We start from the raw sequence: 20546 nt of genomic DNA on the forward strand, positions 1-20546 counted from the left end.
TTGGGCGTTGTTGGTTACGTAGAGAGGCAGCCGCCCACACTGACCTGGATCTGTGAGGCTCAGAACCGGAGGAGAACCAGAGGAGAACCAGAGGAGAACCCGCAGAACTCCTCTTATACCATGGACTCCAGCACAACAGTACGTCGTGTTTGGGATCATCGTCAACACACAGACCTCCGTAATGAAGGCGCTCACACGGCGATGTCCCCCTGCTCTGCTAAACTGTGACGCTCCAGCAGCCTAATGGACAGTATCGATAAGTCATCGATTGGAATCTGGACTCATTAGCTTCTTTATGCATTTGAGGGCTTCATTGTCCCCGGCTGCCTCTGCAGCGCTGGACTGGACCTGGATCTAACACCAGCTTTACTGACAGGCAACATCATTTACTGCTCGGTAAGGAAGTGGAGCTACGTCAAGCTAACTGAACTGGGAACAGTTTAGACCGGAAGCTGCGTTATGTTGCCTTCATTATAAGACTGTTTTACTTTGAATTTAGTCGTCTGTGGTGGAGCGGAGCAGCGAGGGGAACGGGGGAAAAGGCAGGCGACCTTTTTAAATCAGTACGAGAGCATCGTGACTGTAGCATTACGCTGTACACTACGTTTTCCCTACGTTTTATTTCGGAAGCCCCGAGCGGAAGTAGTATTGTTGCGCTGTGGCGGAGGCTGGTGGAAGTGGGATGTGTCCAGGGTGTATTTATGCTGCTGTTCCAGAAATGAAAATCACTGGATCCCTGTTGCTCCGGGAGATCTGCTTCTCCACCGGCCACAGCGGGCTGACCACAGCGGGCTGACCACACGGGTCACGTCGCTGGTCGAAAACAACGAGCACCACCGAGGCTTGTGTGCGTGTTTCACGTGGACTGGACCTTCTCTGTGAGGCTGCTCAACCTGTGCTGATGCGGTGACAGCATGTGAATTAATACAGTTACTTCCATAGTTTTATTATACATTCAATTCTTCAGTTTTTGGAACAAGAATCCGTTCTTTTCCACCTTTTTATTTTTTTATTTTTTTTATTTTTTACAAATGTCAGCCACCCAGCATCAGGTGATGATGGAGTCCTCTCTAGCTCTCGGCAGATTGGACCTGACCTCCAGCTCAGCCGCTGTGGGGGTCAACATGACCCCGCGGCTCCCCGGCGGACCCCCCGCCAAAGAGAAGAGTGGCCAGCGGCCGACGGGGCCACAAGGCCCGGCTCATCTGAACGGCTGCGTCCCGCTGTCACATCAGGTGGCCGGCCATAAGTATGGAGTAGATAAAGTGGGTAAGTGAACTGGACAAAGATCTTTTTCTTCTTTCCCTGCAAATAGAACTTGTGTCACTGAACCTCACTTCCTTCTGTCAATCTGTTATTAACACCTGCATTCATGTATTAACTGTTCCACCTACTAATAGTTCACCAGGCAGTTTCTCATCCAAATATCCTCCTCCAAAGTCCTGCGTGTGTCTCTCGCCTGTACAGTTTTATCAGATAAAGATCAACTAACATAGAATGTATCTTTTTTAGTTCTGTGTGATGTTTCCTGAACCCACTCGTGGCCAACAAAGTTCAGATACTGTCAGAAAAGTGAGATTTTTAATAGACAGTGTTGTTTTCATACATGAGAGAGAAGCGTGCGTGTGCGGTATGATTCATGCATGTGTGGAAATTATGTAAAATATCTTTTACATAAATATATTTTTAGTTTTTTCTTACTCTTCTTGAGGGTGGGGCAGAGGATGTCACACCTTGTTAAAGCCCTATGAGACAAATTGTGATATTTAAATGTGGGCTATACAAATACAATTTGATTGATTTCACTCTCTTAATCTCATCATACATGAACTCTGTGGCGCTAATCGGAGAATCTGTGACCATTGAGACGCCATGCATTCAGCCATGCTCTCAGTACACCTGACATTATCTAAACCTCCACTGTGCAAAGTTAGAGTGTTGAACTGAACTGACTGTGCTTGATAGTCAGCAGTCTTTTCCGACAGAACTTGATAGTCAGCATTTGTTTTTTACAGCACAGTCTCAGATGGATAAGTAATTGCTGTTCAGGCTGTTACTTTGATAAACCCCACTTTCCTGGAAAACCTGTTCTCATGTTGTAGGACAGACGAGACACAGCTGTCCTTCCACATCTTTGTAATTTCATCTCCTCTAACTTTATTTGAATCCATGCCTCCATTAGCATGCCATGCAAACAGCATGCTATATTTGACAAAATTAGCATGTCATGTTTTTAGCTTTCTGATGAATGTATTTATTCCTTTAAGGTACAATGGAATACAATTAACGTTAAGGACTCTTTTCTTTTTCTTTTCTTTTTTTTGCATTTAGTCCCCGTTCCCACCCCTGGTCCCACATGTAGTTTCAGCAAATACAAAAAATGAGAGAAGAAAAATAGTAAAGTAATAAATAACCAACCCTTCCTTCTTAGCATATTGGTTAAGTAAATGATAAATTAAAAGAGCATGTAAGCCAATCAGCACTGTAAATGAGTTGAAACGTATTGACAGTGTGCATCAGTGATGAGTGCTTCATTTGTCCTGTAGTGTCTTTAATTTAACTATGTATTTAATCATAGGGCCCCAAACAGACTCGAATTTTCCAGGTGATCCCCTCAAGTTGTATTTAATTTTCTCTAGATTTAAGAACACCATGAGGTCTTTAAGCCATAGAGAAGCTTTGGGTGCAAATGGGTGACTTCCACTCCAGCAATATTCTTCTGCGTGCTAACAAGGATGCAAAGGCAATACTAATCTTTGTGTCCCTCCTAATTGTTTGATGTGCTGGTAATACTCCAAAAATGGCCCCCTCTTCACACGGTGTCAGTGCCATGTTTAAAGCCTCAACAAGGTGTTCGAAAATAGCTGTCCAGTAACCTTGTATGTGAGGGCAAGACCAAAAGATGTGTGTCATATTTGCTGGTGACTTGTGACACCTATCACATGCATCTGTGACACTGGGATACATTGTGGAGAGTTTGGAGTTGGTAAAGTAGATGCGATGGACAACCTTAAATTGTATCAGATTGAGCCTGGAGCAGGACGTACTGTCATTCACTCGAGTTAATGCACTATCCCAGTCATTGTCATCTATAACTTTGCCAAGTTCATCTTCCCAATCTTTTTTGATTTTATCAAGAGAGGCCTCTGTTAGATCGGAGATTAGGATGTCAAATTTTGAGACTAGGCTTTTCTGATTCGTGGGCATATCCAGAATTGAGTCAATTACAGTGATAGGAGGTATATTAGGGAAAGAGGCGTTATTTAGTTTAACAAAGTTACAGACCTGGAAGTATCGAAACATATGAGATTTTGGGAGGTTACATTTTTCACACAATTCATTGAAGCTACAGAAGATATTGTCAATGTAGAGGTCCCTTAGCTTGACAAGGCGTGACCTCTGCCATAAAGAAAAGGCCATATCATTGTCGGGAGGGGGAAGGAGATGGTTATTGCGAATGGGACTGTGGTTACACAATCCCCGGAGTCCAAAAGCCAGTCTAAATTGAGACCAGATTCTTAAGGTGGAAACAACAATAGGGTTACATGAAAATTGGGTTGGACGAATGGGCAAATTAGACGAAAGCAAAGCCAAAAGTGAGGTAGAGGGAGAGGATTTGGCTTCAAGTTCATACCAATTTAGCGTGGGTTCCTGGGTCCAGAGAGTCATTTTGTGTATATTGGCTGCCCAGTAATAGTTTCTTAGGTTAGGAAGCGCCAATCCACCTACAGATCTATGTCTTTGTAAAAACTCTCTCCTGATCCTGGGGGTCTTGCCTTTCCATAAAAAAGAGGAAATTAGTTTGTTTGTTGAACAGAAAAAGGCTTTGGGTATAAAGACTGGCAGACATTGGAAAAGATACAAAAGATGTGGGAGCACAGTCATTTTAATGCAATTCACCCTCCCAGCAATGGTTATATGCAAATTATTCCACCTTTCTAGGTCCAATTTAAGCTTGTCCATTAAGGGTGGGAAAAATATTTTTGTAAAGGTCAAAAATAATTGTCGACAGATATTCACACCCAAATACTTGAAATTGCTTTTCGACATCTTAAAGGGAAAGTACTCATCAGGGATCTGAAGGGCTAGATTGTTTACAGGAAAGCATACACTCTTTGAAAAATTCAATTCATAACCTGAAAAAGTACCGAATCTGTTTAGCAGTTCGACTGTCTGGGGGATAGTACAAATCGGGTCGGAAATAAACAATAATAAATCGTCCGCATATAACGAACAAGTTATAGAACGTTGGTGTTCCGAGCCACCTCTGAGAATTCCTTGTCGAAAATTGACAGATTTAAGCGCAATAGATAAAGGTTCGATCACAGCAAATAACAACGGGCTCAGAGTGCGAGACCCTCTACCAAGTGTGAAATATTGAGATTTCATCCCATTAGTACTTACGGAGGTCTTAGGTGAAGAATATAAAAGTGTTATCCAGGATATAAATTTGGAACCAAAGCCAAACCTCCTAAGGACCTCAAACAGATACCCCCTCTCCACCCGATCAAATGCTTTCTCCGCATCCAAAGAGACCACCACTCCTGGAGTCTCAGTGGATGCTGGAGAGAGAAGGATATTGAGAAGACGACGATTGTCAGAGAATGAGTGCCGGTTTTTCATAAATCCTGTTTGGTCTGGTGATATAATGTTTGGTATGGCCGATTCAAGCCGTAAGGCTAATGCTTTAGTTAGGATTTTATAGTCCACATTTAAAAGAGAGATGGGGCGATAGGAACTACAATCAGAATTTTCTTTACCTGGTTTTAATAGTAAGGTTATTGAAGCCTCAGTAAAAGTTTGAGGCAGGGCTCCCCGGCCCAGAGAGTCACTGAACATTTTTAAAAGGAGGGGGATCAATTTATCAATGAATTTTTTATAGAATTTTATTGGCCATCTGGACCAGGGGCCTTGTCACTTTGCATTAGTTTAATCGACTTTGCATTTTCACTCAATTTTAGGGGCTGATTAATCTCACTCACGTGGGTAGGAGTTATGGATGGAAATTCCAGGTTGTCAAGAAACCTTATCATGTCTGTATCATCAGCAGGGGACTGTGAGGTATAAAGCTCAGAGTAGAATGTTTTAAAGGTTTCATTATTGACAGATGGGATTACTGTAAGTTCACCTGAGGGGGTCCTTATTTGTTTAATTTGCTGGGATGCCGATTGGCTCTTCATTTGATGTGATAGAAGACGTCCTGCCTTCTCACCATTCTCATAAAGAAATCCGCGCGATCGTAAGAGTAACTTTTCAGTCTCTAGTGTGGAGAGTATTGTAATTCATCTGAAGATTTTGTCGTTGTTTCTCTAATTCAGGGGATGGAGACACTGACAACTAGCGGTCCAGTTCTATTATACACTCCATAAGCTGTTCCTGTTTTTGTTTTCTCAATTTGAGTTGTTTGAGTTTTGGAAGTTCTGTTAATGACACACAGGCACTCAGAACAGGTCTGTCCTCAACATGGTGCTCTGAAGTTTGGTCTTCCAAAAGTTGCAAGATGAAATACAAACACAGGGTGGTAATTCTAGTTTGACAAGAAAGAAGAATAAACTATATTTCCTGCTTCTTCAGTTTAAAGGAACAGTCAGTGATTCTCACCCTAAACACTTATTCAGTAATGTACACACACACACACACACACACACACACACACACACACACACACACACACACACACAGGGTGAGTAGAGCATCAGTCCCTTTTTCAAACAAGTGAAACTGAAATGCAGTCTCTCACACAAACTTCATACATTTGAGAAGTACTGACATATTTAACTTTGCCAGAGAGTTGACTAGTAAGTTAGCAGCCATCCCTCTATCTGTTTGTTAGTCCTCTGGCTTCAGCTAGTTGTGACTTGTGCTAGGATTAGCATAGCATCCTATTTGATACTGGTAATGGAGAGCTGTGTGAATCTTATGGCAGCAAGCTGATGTGAGTTTTTACCACCACTGACACAGATTCTAGCTGTGAAGTGGCAGCAGTGTCGGAGCTAGTGTCATTTTCAATAAATATAAGGGTTGATTTAAATGAATCCTCCAAAGTCTTAGAATAGTGCCACGATATGACAGCTGTGTTTATGTGTTTTAGCAATGTATTCCAAGTTAAGCTTCTGGAGTATCCATCTGCTGATCAGCAGCTGTTGAATAGTGAAAAAGGTAAACAAGATGTGTGCTGCTAATCTTGTATCATATATGTTCAAATCTGTCTTCCTAGTTTCTCAGGAAAAATATAGTGACCACACAGTCAAGTGTGTTCTGTAAAATATGTGTGTGATGATGATTTGAGTGTCCCCCCCTCTGTTGGCAGTGTCCACTCTCAGATGAAGTGAAGCAATCCCATAGTGTATTTGACAGTAAAGTGGACCGATGTTATCTTAAACCCTCCCTGCTTGCAAGGGAATAATCATTAACACAGGCACAGTTCAAACTGAGGAACGGGTGTTGACACACATTTGACTGAACCAACAGTCTCCTTTAGTCTCCATGACAGTTGCAGAACAAGCTCTGGAATCCAGTTCAGCTCGTACTGCAGCTGAGTGAAAACGATCCTCCTCACTGTTTCCACAGGCCTCCACTCTCACTCCTCAGTGATCTGATGTACTCCTTGGTTGTATTGTGACCCTCTGTGATCCAGTATTTGACTGGGTGTTTTGTAAACAGGAAGTGTGTAGTTATACAGTGTGTCAATAGGGGCTAGACTAGTTAATCAGTCTGTTTTAGCAGCCGTTGATAAGTAGTGAACAGGAGAGAAAAGCCCAAAGAATTTAGCAGTGTTACATCGTCATATCAAACTAATTTCTCACCAATTTATAACTCAGTTTAAAAAGATAACACATAATATCGGCTTATACCTGTATATTATCAGATGTTTTTCTGTTACACTGTGTGTGTCAATAATATTATCAGCTGGGCAACCATGGCTAATATTTATTATTTGTATGTTAGTTCTGGTTTGTGAATCATGCTAAATTGTGCTTAACCTGTCAAGCAGCTTGATGATGTATAATCTCAGTCACACACCCTTTAGATGACAAATTGCTGTTTATTGTCACTTTTTAGTAGTTTTTCTCGAAGAAAAGGCATGACTGCATTAATTCCTTGCCAACCTTAATTCCTGCTTGATATGTCTACTCAGATACTCCATTACTGACAATATTCCATCAATTCATTTACCTTCCGTTATGCTACAAAGTGTTTATTCTAATCAATGCTGCAAATACCCTTATCTTGCTGATGTTCTCCTTTTCACTTGACATCTATTGCACTTCTGTCCGTCCTGGGAGAGGGATCCCTCACATGTGGCTCTCTCTGAGGTTTCCACGTTCTTTTTACCTTGTTAAAAGTTTTTTTTTAGTAGTGTTTCCTTACTCTTGTTGAGGGTTAAGGGCAGAGGATGTCACACCATGTTAAAGCCCTATGAGACAAATTGTGATTTGTGAATATGGGCTTTACAAATAGAAATTTGATTGATTGATGACAACCCTGATCACTTTCAAAAAGTTGGGTTTAATAAGAAAGAAGAACGTGTTAATTAAGTCAGCCGACACTGAGAAAATGTAGAATGCAAATCTGAGTTTTCTGCTGGTGTGTGTGGCTAGATCATAATGTAGTTACAGTGTCTGATGTAAGACAGAAAAGCAAAGGTGAAAGTCCAGTCATAAAAGTGGAGCAGTTTACAGGAGAGTCCTGTTCTGTCCGCTGCTCCACACTCTCCATGTTGAAGGCCCGACTCAGAAACTTCAACAACGACTCGAAAACTTCAACCACGACTTAGAAACTTAAACCAGGACTCTGGCTGCTGACAAGTTGTATAACAATATAGTATAGTAAAATAAGCCAGTACTACAATCTGTTTAATCAGCAAAGATCTCAACTCAACTTTACTGTCAGTTGAACTGTCATCAGCTATGAGAGTGTGAATAGACAGATGTGTGACTTTCTAAATCATGTCAAATCAAGCGAATTTACCACAGTTGGACTCAGTCGGCCAACATCTCAAAGGGAAATGGAAGACACTGGGGCTAAATTCAAGTTTCTGGATACGTTTTCTGAGTTACTTTAGCTGTTTTCAGACATGACCTGCAGAGGAACTCCAGAGACTTGGATCGCAGTTTGCCTTGCATGCAAAACGCAGCGGAAGTTTTCTCTGCACAGATGTGTTCACAACAGCAACAAATCCTCCACAGGATTCAGGCGAGGGGTGGTGCAGCAGGCAGAGGCAGGATGTAACCTCTTCATTCCGCACATGATTTAGTTGACAGCACATCAATACTAGTGTTTTCTCTTATCACCACCAACTCTCTTGACATCTTCGTTGGTGTCTTGTACCTTCATGGCACTGCCAAAGTGCAACCTCCAAAACAATCATACAGTTTAAACAACACCAACTGAACAACACTAACAGTAACACAGTTTTGCATTCAAGACTTAAAGGGATTTTTCAAGGAAAAATTTAAATTCAATCATTATCTACTCACCACAATGCCGATGGAGGTAAGGGTGAAGTGTTTGAGTCCACAAAACACTTTAGGAGTTTAAGGGGTAAACAGTGTTTCAGCAAGTGACCTCTTCTTCAGCCTTAATAACACCGCAGAAAACCCCCACAACATGACTCCATACTGCTCGTGTGGTGTCATCCAAGTGCCTGCAGGCCCCGACATTCATATACGTCTCGAAACGATGTCATATACACCAAGTTTTTTGGCCTAAAAGTCCACCAGAAGTGGCGATGCTAGAGGACGTGCCCTTGGGCGAGAGTGTGTGCTGCGTTCTATGTGCCCGAGGGTACGTACACAGCCTCCGATGAGGCCATCACAGGACATTTAGGCTAAAAACTGATTCGCATATGAATTTCTTTGTCTGTTGTTTTATTAAGTCTAAAGAAGTGGTCACATTTGACTTCAATTGTATTGATTCAGCTGCAACACTGTTTACCCCTGAGACTCCAGAAGTGTTTTGTGGACTCAAACACTTCTCCCACCCTTCCGGCATTGTGGTGAGCCGATAATGAGTGAATTTACATTTTTTTATGAACTATCCCTTTAAACCTGTATAGCGTGTTTGCACATCTTTTAAATTTGATAGAATGATTTTATATGAGAAAATTATGTCAATACTTTTTTTACCACTGTAAACCATGTTATTGATATGTGGTAGGATACTGTTTCTGTCCAGAAAGGAAGTGTATGTGCTGTGACACACACTGACAGAACAGATGCACCTCTATTTTAATCAGTCCAGCTGTCTACAAACAGATTTCACTCTGCTGTTTGGATGTAACCATGACTGGAGGTCGGCTCCAGTTTACATGCATATATACAGTGAGTGAATGTTGGGATGTGAGCGCTGCCAGATGACCTGCACTAAACACAGACAGAGCTAATGTGCTGCTAACGTTCATTACACCGCCCGTGCAGACATGGTGTAACATTACTTGTGATGTGTGTTGGACTGATGACGGACAGTGCAGTGCTGTAGTGTTGATATGTAGTTACACACATGCACACATGCAGCAGGTCTGATCAGTGTTGTAGTAGCTGTTGAGATTCCTGCTTCTTCTCAGGATGGAGTCTGATGGCCTTTCACCCTCAGGCTCACTCCCTAGTCCCACCCCATCCTTGTGTGCTGGTTGTTTTTACACATATTTGTAGGTTGTGCATCTTGTTTTGTATTTGTATTTTGTATGTGTGTCGATACAACTCTGTGTTCTTAGAGGGAATCTAGACATCTGCCAAAGAGCAGACTAATCCTCTCCACTGCAGCTTCATTCAGTCTATCTGTAATCAGCTGAGGTCAGCATGTGATGATGTAACAGGGGACTCATCATCTTTCTTTCTACACTGCAAGAAGGCTTTGCGAAGGGAGCCAAATTTATGGTTAACCTTAAATAAATCCCCAACACAATAACATGTATATCATGCTAAAGCACAGCTCTCTTATGGTATTATGAGAAGTTTAAAAAATGCTTTGGTTCAATATGAAACTGTGGCAGGACAAATTATACTATGGCGGGCTGCCACAGTCTAGATAACTCATGGGAAACACTGACGTTGCTCCGCTCGTCTGCGGTGCTTCCTCAGCTGCTGCTAACAGATTAGCCCACAGATTTGTTTATAATATAGCAGTTGCATGGTTCAGAGACGACAAACTTTCATGGTTACTTTGCCATCTACGAGTTAGATCTCAAAAAACTTGCCACATGCCCCTTCTCAGATCCTCTGGTGTCAGGATGTTGTCTGCTCAGGATGGCTTCTTTTGCTAGCGTCCTCCATTTTTTTATAGCAAACCAGCAAAAAGTTACTGACATATTTTACTGCTAGCTCAAGAGGGCATGCAACAGGTCAAGCTGACAGTAGGTCTGATGCGCTTCTGTACTTAATATTTTAAAATGAAACAGGTCATTACAAGTCTAATATGAACCCCCATGTTTGAATACATTTTCAAATTTTTTAATAAAAAGTGACAGCCCTGTTGCATGTTGCACCAAAGTTTGGTAACAGGAATGAGACAGAATAAGACCTACCTAATGAGAGACTATCTTTAGTTAACATTTATTTAATTTGCTGCAAATTTAAAGAAAATACTAAATGTGCCTCTAAAGCCACCCATAAGAGTTATTAAGATGGTTATAATAAAGGTTGTTTCTCATTTGTACTGAATTTATGTTTATTCAAAGACATAGTGATGAAGTGAGGAAAATTCAAAAAAATAAAAGATTACTTTTATTGTTGATTAATCCAGGATTAATCCAGGATTAACCCAAGAGTCCAAGGTGATGTCTTCAACAAAAAATCTTCACTTAAAATAATTTAAACTTAAAATTATCACATTCAAGAAGCTGCAACCATCAAATATTTGCATGAAAATACTTAACCAATTACCGGACTACCAGAAAATGTGCTGATTAATATTCTGTCGATTTAATAATCTAATCAACTGGAATTCAGATGGCCCCTCCCTATATTTCTTACCTTTTATACGCAGTCTGAGATCCTCTGGTAAGGTGTTGCTAGCCATTCCAAAATCAAGTCTAAAAAAACAAAGGAGACTGAGCCTTTGCCGTGAGGGTCCCTACACTTAGGAACAATCTGCCAGAAGAGACTAGCAGAACCTGTTCGATACACATCTCTATAAAACAGCTTTTATTGCATGATGTCTATGACTTTTATTATCTGATTCTTTATTATTATAATTGTTTCACTCTGTTTGATAAATTCCGTATTAAACATTAACCTCGTTGTTGAAGGCAGTGAACTATTATTAAATGGACCCCGTTTTTCATTTGCAATGATTTACTTGTCAATCGGTTGTTGGCGAACCTTTAACTGAGATGTCTGGAAATGATTTCACTTCACTTCAGTGCTGTTTATTTTTTTTACATATATGCTAAAACAGGGCTTGAAGCCAAATGACTGCTGCTGCTGTCAGCTCTTACTTCTCTTCTAGCATCCGTGCAGTGTAACTTTGCTTTGAGTTGATTTTTGGTGCCATCTTTCATTGCAGGCATTTTGCAGCATCCAGATGGAACAGTCCTGAAGCAGCTTCAGCCTCCACCAAGAGGTCCACGAGAGATGCAGTTTTACAGCATGGTAATAACTATGCACTACTTTATATGTCTTCATATATATGTTATTTCAATGAATTGATTCAAATCTGATTTATTAATTCACACTCAAATCATGCTCAAAATCAGTGTGAATATCAGATGATAAAAGTAGCATGTGCATCTTTTTGGTGCTGCCATAAGCTGACTGAGGTGTCACCACAACACAAAATCTAGGTGAAGATACAGACCAGTCAAGCCTTTATAAAATTAAACAAACTTTGTTTCCCCTATAAGATTCGACGCCTGGCAGGGCAAGACACCAGCAAGAACCACTGAAAAAGAATCAATGCTTTCCACATTTGAAGTTTTTTATTTTATTGAGGCTCGTTCTGGCCTTTTATTATAATTTCCTGTTTGATTTGTGTTTTAATATGAAGCCCCATTTTGATCCACTCCCATTGGCTCTGATATTCTCTGACTGATCCCCCTCCTGGGGCGGGGCTACACATGCACACACATGCACACACATGCACACACATGCACACACATGCACACACATGCACACACAGCGATACGGAGACGCTCCGCTGGACAGAGTGAACCATGTGAAGTGACGTTAACTTGAGTTGACAATGCCTATGCTTGTTAGTTTTAGAAGGCCGATTCTAAAACTTATTCAGACCACCTGTCTGCACATGACATGTTGTACACAACTTCAAGTTAAACTAGTAGGGAACAGTTCAGGAGAAGATAAAATATCAGCTGTCTGACTGTAGTCTGATTGATGATGTTAGTTTGTCTTGAATCTGGTTCAACTTTTATAAACTTATCTGTCTGAGACAAACCAGCGCCTCCTGTCCCTCGTCTAACACAGCAGTACCTTCACAGGAGTCACAACAGCAGAGAGAGGACTGATATCGATTCAGGTCTCATGTTGCTCCTCTTGAAACATAATTTAATTGTTATGTCAGATTCTCCAAATCATGTTTTATAAAGTGAATATGAGGTAATGGAGCTTCCTACAGCTCCATTATTTTATATATATATATATATATATATATACCACAGTTGTGGGGACTGTTGTGTTTCTCTATAAATGTTAAGGTCTTGACCCTATTATGTTGTGATTTGGCTCTTAAAATTGAACTGAATTGAATAACTTTTACTATAATTTGTTCTTAATTTTTTTGTGAAGCACTTTTTAATCTTGTTTAGATAAGTGCTATACAAATAAAGTTATTATTATATATGATCAATGTGTTTCTCCACATCATACATTTTATCTGTGCTTTACATTTTTAGTTCATCCTGTCACTGAATCATTTTCCACTGCTTTGTATGAAACAAATTGAGGTTTTCATTCTTAATTCTTTAGTTTCTAATTTTATTTTAAATAATTCACTACTTGTTCATAGTCGGGTAGAAAAACTTTGCAATAACTAAGATCAGTGTATGAAGGAAGAGTGGTAATAGAATGTAACAGAGTTTTTACAGCCATTTTTTCCTACAGGCTTGTTACTCTGTAGCCTTGTGGAAAGCTCTGAATAACACCAACAATATGTTTTGATGCCATGGAAGATGGAAGATAAAGTGCAGCAATGACTCATATTCACTGTGTTCATGATGTGTCATTTTTGCTAAGGCCATAGGTTACATGGCTTATTTTTATGCAACAAAAAAACAAAAAACTATAATTAGGGATCAAGTTACCAAAGAGAACATGCCTGTATCTGGGGGAATACTTGTTTAATGAATGACTCCAGTGTTGATTGGGGGCTGCATGAGAGCAGAAGGTTTAGCACAGATGACATTTAGAAAAGGAGTTATGAACACAGGTTTGTATACACAGATACTGAATGAAAAGATGACTCCCAGTCTCAAGAAGATTTGTAACACAAAGAAAACTCACTAATACAAACCTCAAAGGATCAAAACTGTCTGAAATAAGGACTTTTCATTATAGATTCATATTTCAGTTTTTTTTAACGAGATGACTTAATTCTTCTTGGGCCTCGGCTAAAAATAAATAATTTTGTATTAAATTGACACAATCTGTCATTACCCTATATATTTAGTGGTATACTATAAAGAAAAGCTGAATATGAATGAATGAATAAGCCAAAGTGGGACTTTCTCAGCAGGAGTCAAAGATAAAAAGATGGATGGAGAAATGTCAATTCTTGATGATCAGCTCCGATATCCGGGTCTAATCGCACATGTCAATATTTCTCGGCACCAGAGCATCAGTGTTTGCTTCGGGGGCTTAGCTGTGCTGTTCAAACAGGAGTGAGTCATGGCATCATGTCTGCCTCTGTCTTCACCAGACAAACAAAAGTTAGTCCCAGAAACACACGTCACACAGGTGCCATCCTGCACCGGGCTGCGAGTCTACTTGCAGCTGGAAGAAAAACATTATTACATTATTTCTATGTGGTTTTTTTTCTCTCTCTCTGGTTTAATAACGGTCTATATTTAACAGTTTAATCTTTTTTTTTTGGTAGTAGCATTTTGTGCTACACTTGACAGTTTTGATGCATAAATATGCATGAATAGAATCTGGTTGTACAGTTTCCATCAAAAAAACAATACATCTGAATGGATACTGCACAGAAAACCAAGCAGCCACAGATACTTGAAATTCTACAATTTACTGGATCAGGATGAAGCCTCCAAAAATATATTATTAGATGAAACCATAATGAAAATATTGTTGGTTGCTGCCCTTCACCAGATACACAGTATCTGCCTGTGTGTAGAGTGTAGAATGATGATGATGTGGTATATGTGTGTCTCCCAGGTGTATGCAGAGGACTGCTGTGATCCGTGTCTCCTGGAGCTCCAGAACCACCTTCCCAAGTACTACGGACCCTGGTCCTCTCCTGACAGCCCCAGTGGTAAGAGACTGAAGCTGATATGTCTCTGTCAGTCCATAAGATCAAAAAAAGATCAAAGGGAATTTCACTTGTTACAGCAGCCGACAAGTCAGAATGAGGTAGACAAGAGACAAGAACAAAAAAAAAAACTACAGAATATCTACATAATATACACCTTTCACTACAAAAATAGTTTGTATGGAATGTTATTGAGCCAAGTGCAGTGGCACAGGATGATTGCACGAGCATGTAAAACTTAATTTTTGCATAAGTATAAGGAGATATTGGGATGGACGTGTCCATATATGTGCAGATTAGACCGTTTACACGTGTATATAGGCAGATATGGTATACAAAAAGATTATGAATATGAGTGTGTGTATATATATATATTCACCTTAGTAAAATCACAATAAGAGGCCAAATTTAACATTATTTGGCTTATATATAAGCTTATTCCTCTGCATTTTATGTGATATTCATATGATACGAGGGAGGTTTCTACTCATCGCACATGGACAAAATAGCATACATTTTGAAAAGTCAGAAAATCCATCATTAAAGAAACATGTTGTATATAATACAATATGATGATATTGCCTGTACAGTGTACTCAGTCATCACTCTCGTGTCTCAGAGCTGTACCTGAAGCTGGAGGATGTGACTCGTCGCTTCGTCAAGCCGTGCATCATGGATGTGAAGCTGGGCCAGTGCAGCTATGACCCGTTCGCCTCGCAGGAGAAACGTGAGCAGCAGATCAGAAAATACCCACTGATGGAGGAGATCGGCTTCCTGGTCCTCGGCATGAGGGTGAGTTTGAGCTGTTGTTCAGAGAATCTTTAATCTACCTATGTAATCATTTCAAAACTCCCAAGTGGGATTCGTCGGTTTAAAAAAAAGTCTTGTGCAAGTTTTTCATCCTGCTTAATTGATACCATGTGCTGCATTTCAGTGTTCTCACAGAATTATATTCTATTTGTGGGCTTTCATAAATGTATGAATAAATAACACCATAAATAAGATGCTACACTGGAAATATTTTAAATTCCAAGTAATGCCAGTGAGGGTCGGCTCTGGGAGGGTAGATTACATACAGTATTGTAGTTAGCCAGTGAGCCCAGTCCCCACAAAGTGAGAGAAGGACTGGGCTGTGCGCTGCTCTTTGATAAAATAAGACTAATTGTTTTAAGTTTTGCTGCCCCACCTTTTGTCCCTATACAAAGGACAAAAACTAACAGACTGTATAGAACGTGACTTATTTAAGCTGAGTTTTAGTTTCAGGTTTACTGGTTTCACATTGACGTCTAGTCCTCCAATAAAATGTCCTTTTAAGTGTGGTGTGAAAGTCCCTTTCTGAGTCATTCAGTCTCTGATGTGAGATCATGTAGATTAAAATGATCTGCTATAGAATTTATGATTATTCATTACTACATTCATAACTATCAGTTAGTGGTGCTATAAGAATAGTTCCCACCGTGTTTAAAATAAGCAGGTGGCAATAGAATCAGTCATTTGTTAATTTCATTCATACAAATTGTACTTTGTTGAAGAAGCTTTGTGAGAATATCAACCCACATTGTGTTGAAGTCGGTCAATCACAGAAATGCCTTCCTGTTCCCAGGCTGTGGAAATGCACCCAGCCTGTAAGCAGAAACTGTGCTTTAAGAGGAGCAGTCTGTATTCCCTCTCCATTAAGGACAAGATGAATGCTTAGTTCGGACTCAACTCATGGTTGGATTAGTTTTATCTTGTTGTTTTATGCTTTATCAGTCATGGTGTTACATGAGTTACACTTGGACTGAAAACCAGCTGTTATTGTGGCTGTATGTGTGGACCCCTGCTGGTACCTATCTGCTACTTCAGGACACCTTTGGACCCCCATCTTTCACTCGGGCGCAGGTTAACTGGTTCCATGCTCATTGTTCTATAAAAGCAAATCTTCACCGTAGACTCAGATTAATAATCTTTTATATACACTACCTGTCAAGTTATTGTACCAAACTGATATCAAAACAGTAGTGTGATTAAAAAAAACATTTTATACAAATCCTCATCACACAACAGAAGTCAATCTTTAACCCACGTGATTTGGAATATGTTCAGGTTGTTGACTGAGCTGAAGAGCACAATGTTCTCATGCATTCGCACACACACCCTAACCCACACACATTCCTGTATTCTTGTACTTCTTTCTCAGTGAGGTCACTCATTGACTAAATGCATTCCCTATAGGCCCTACCCTAACCTAACCCTAAGAACAAAAAATAGAGTCAAAATGGTCCTCACAAAGATATATACGCACGCACGCACACGCACACACAAAAACATATCATGCCAGTGTCTCATTATTTTTTGCTCATGGGTGAGACAGACAGATGACAGGAAATACAGCGAGGACGTCTTATCTTTGGTAAAGGAAGAGAAGCAAATAGCGAAACATTTATCAGTTGGATCCGTTTCCATTACAACCTACATCCAGTATCATTATCATCATCATCAGTGTGTGTCCTGGTTTGGGTTTTCCGGTGTGCAGAAAGAAACAAACTGAAAACAATAAATGAGATGAATCTTTTTGTGTTAAAAGTTAAATGGAATTCTTGTGCGACATGGGACACGTGACTCATACATTCCTCCTGGAAACATTAGTCTTCCAACTGCCTGAACAAGTTTTACACTTCTACATGCTCTGCATCTGCCTGTCCTTTGACCAAAAGAGTAGTTTATGCTACCAACTAATGACAATGATGTCATCTAAAGTGTACCAATGAAACACTGCTTTCAATAGTTTTTAAGATGCAGTTAATGCATTTTTTTTTACTTTGTGCCTTTTGAAAACGATGGTTTTAACTGAAGATAATTTATTACAGATTGAATTAAAATAAATAATATCCAGTCTTGTCCAGTTACCCATCAAACCCAGCGGGTAGGACAATGCAGTCCTGTACATCCATGCTTCCAAGGATGGGAACATCCACATTTATCCATGGTCACATAACTTCATCTAAGCTTACATAAGAGGAAGAGAGAGAGCAGCAGCCTCCTCAGTGGGAGCACGACATGAAGAGATGTGGGTGTGATTCAGAAATAAGAGGAGATCGTGACTCGTGTTTTGAGGAAATGAGTAATACATCGGAACTGCCAGTCTTTGTGTACACAAGGAAACAACTCATTGACTGATGGGTTGACCTCAAAGGCCTGATGATGTTTGTCTAACCAGTCCCTCAGTGTAAATGACAGTCAGTGGTGGGACCGCTGCTTTATTGCAGCATGTCCCCACCTTTTGTAAACTGGTCATAAAGGTAGTGTGCACTTGTGGGCTTAGGTAAGGTGAACTGTATGTTTGATCTATGCTGCTGCACCATAGGTACATATAAAGCACGTACATATAAAGCACGTACAGAAATGTATACTGAAGATGGATATCATATTAACCAGCTTCTACAATAAGCTTGACAGGAAAAGGTGTTTGCTGTAGAGGGTTAGTTTCAAACCTACCTTTTTTGGTCCGGACCCTCAGACATTTCAGTTTAGTCTGAACCAAAATATCAGGTGTGAAAGGTGCCTCTGACCACAGTGAATCATTTGCAGTATTGAGAAAACTCATTTTGGATTTTCGCACCAATCTCAGGAAGTTGAGGGAGCATTAAACAATTGAACAAGAAAAATAAGAAGAAGCATTACTGGGCTCTCCAGAAACTGAGTTACCCAGGCTCGCAGGATTGCTTGCAGTCTTTACCTCTGACAATATAACAGTGCCATGTACTGTGCTGGTTGGTGATACTGGTAGTAATATAATGATATTACAATGTCAATAAGATTAGCAAAATGAATCGATTTCATTCATTCTCTCCAGAAAACTAAAAAAACTACTGCCCACTGAATAGACACACTGACGTCAGCCGTATGCCCGTCTACAAACCAATCCATGTCAAGTACAGGTAGACGCACATATACGTATGTCTTATAAAACTGTTCTCGGCCCTCCCAGAATTGCAATGTGATAGCAAAACTAACTGGATCAAATACTGTTAAAAAAATATGAACCTTGATCTGGACCTTCAGCCCATGTGTCACTGCTCTCAGCAGCCTCGTCTCCAGCAGCAGATCTGGCTCTGCTACAAATACCAGACAGACACAATCAGAGACTTGTCTGTGAACGTAATGGAACATTTATCCACAGGGACCCCTTGTATGATCTGTAATCAATCAGGAAACAATTACACTTCAACACCTTTCCACTATAAAATGGATCATTTGTTCTGTGCAAAACACTTATTTCCACAAAATAATGTATACAGTTAACTGGAGATGTCACAGACGTAGTGGACTACAATTCGGATAAAGTTTACAGTGGATGCCGGAGTAAGGTCCACATATCTCAACACTGCACTTATTGACAGTGTTGAGCAGTACTGTACAGTACAGAACTTCAGAACTGAATACACTGTCCTAACATACAGATCAAGTCCTGTGGGTTTGAATTATGTTGCCAGCTTTTTAATAGGCTCAGAGGTGGGTTTAACATAAATGCAGAGGTTTTTAAAGACAGCCAGTATTTCTAAAATCAGGGGGTTTAGTGCATAATGTGCACGGCACTGAGCTGGGAAACTGTCCATACTAATCTCTGCTAAGGAGTGATATTGAAGATGTAATGATGCTATTGATGATAAGAGCACCGGTTAATAACAGTATTAATAATTGTTGTGAGTAGGGTCAGATCTGTATCCTGCAGCTCTGGAGTCAAAAATACCTGAATAATGAGGATAGAGAGAAAGAGAGAAAGAGAGAGAGAGAGAGGGGAGCACAAACCATGGTAAAGAAAAGAGAACAAATGAAAGACACCAAGGCAGAGTTCCTTCTAATCCTGCCTGGTCTGTTTGGCTTGGCCTGTGGTATTGCTAGTTGCAGCTTTCTTTCTGAAACTGTAAATGTGACCTCCAGTAATTGAGCCACGGCAAGTAAAGACCTGCTGCTAGCATCTCCAGCTATCTGTGATAGAGATACTGGGAACTGGTTTCACAGGAGAGGAGCCTGGTAGTTGAAGGTTCTACCTCCTGTTCTACTCTTTGAGATCTCTGAGAGATTGTAGATATTTTAGTGATATCAGGGCTCCCTTCTGTTGAAATGAAGCCAAAATGATAGGAGATTTGAAATCATGCTTAGTATTTTCTGTACGTGACTGGCTGGGGGCTGATCATGTGATTGCAGTTATAAGACATTTATAAGTCTCACTTTTCTGTGTGTTGCTGCATTATTACTCCTGTTATTTTTCTCCACAGTGTTTCCGCTGTCTCCACACTTTGACCAGTGTACAACCGTTATGTAATGTGCAGTAAAAAGTAGTCGTGCATGTTTGGTGAATTTCGCCCCGAACTATATCTGGATTGTATCTTTATTTTGTTGTAGATAAATCCTCATGACACGACGCTCATTCTGTTGATGACACCAACAGGTAATTCCTAGTAAGATGTGCGTTCTAATTTAAAATTATAATAGCATCAACATTAATTGGTAATAGATGTTGAAAATGAACCAGCATCCAGCTATGGGCTTCATGGTTTGATACAGGCAGGTGTGAGGTTAGCTGTGTGGACCACGATGTGGAGACAGAACCAGTCAAAGGGATTTTGACAGATTACCATAATGAAAATAAGTCTGAGTTACTTACTCTTTGTGGGTTGGTAAGTGTGTGTATAAACACCATTACCATAGTGTGTGTTTTAGGGACAAGAACCAACAAACTAACACGACGTGTTTTCTTGAATTTCAGGTTTATAAAGTGTGCAGTGACACTTTTGACTCCTACGATCAACACTATGGAAGAGCACTGGTTAAGGACACGATTAAAGAAGGTATGTGTGTGTGTGTGTGTGTAACTGATAATGTGATCAACATTTTCCATAAGGGGCTTTTTCCTACTGACATTGAAGTGTAGGAAGAACCTTTCAGAGCATCACTATAATAAGCACCTAGGCCAACCTCACATTTAACACAAGTTCATTTTATTAGGGTGACAACATCTTCAAATAACATTAATCTCATATATTCCCATATTTACAGCATCTCACACAGAATTACAATCTGGTTTCTAACATATCCTCTCCTTCTCCTTCTCCTTCTCCCTC

At 40.2% G+C, this 20546-nt stretch overlaps 1 protein-coding gene across 1 annotated transcript in view; it reads left to right on the plus strand.

Moving 5' to 3' along the window:
• Nucleotides 1–20546, plus strand: part of ipmkb (inositol polyphosphate multikinase b) — a 28414-nt gene continuing 7868 nt past the window's right edge. The window contains exons 1-5 of the mRNA XM_035145397.2: nt 1–1269; nt 11506–11591; nt 14346–14442; nt 15059–15231; nt 20192–20273. Coding sequence (XP_035001288.1) covers nt 1032–1269; nt 11506–11591; nt 14346–14442; nt 15059–15231; nt 20192–20273 — 676 coding nt within the window. The 5' untranslated portion in view covers nt 1–1031. The remainder of the gene's footprint in view (nt 1270–11505; nt 11592–14345; nt 14443–15058; nt 15232–20191; nt 20274–20546) is intronic.

Source organism: Hippoglossus stenolepis, chromosome 21 (genome assembly GCF_022539355.2).
Source record: "Hippoglossus stenolepis isolate QCI-W04-F060 chromosome 21, HSTE1.2, whole genome shotgun sequence".
NCBI lineage: Eukaryota > Metazoa > Chordata > Actinopteri > Pleuronectiformes > Pleuronectidae > Hippoglossus > Hippoglossus stenolepis.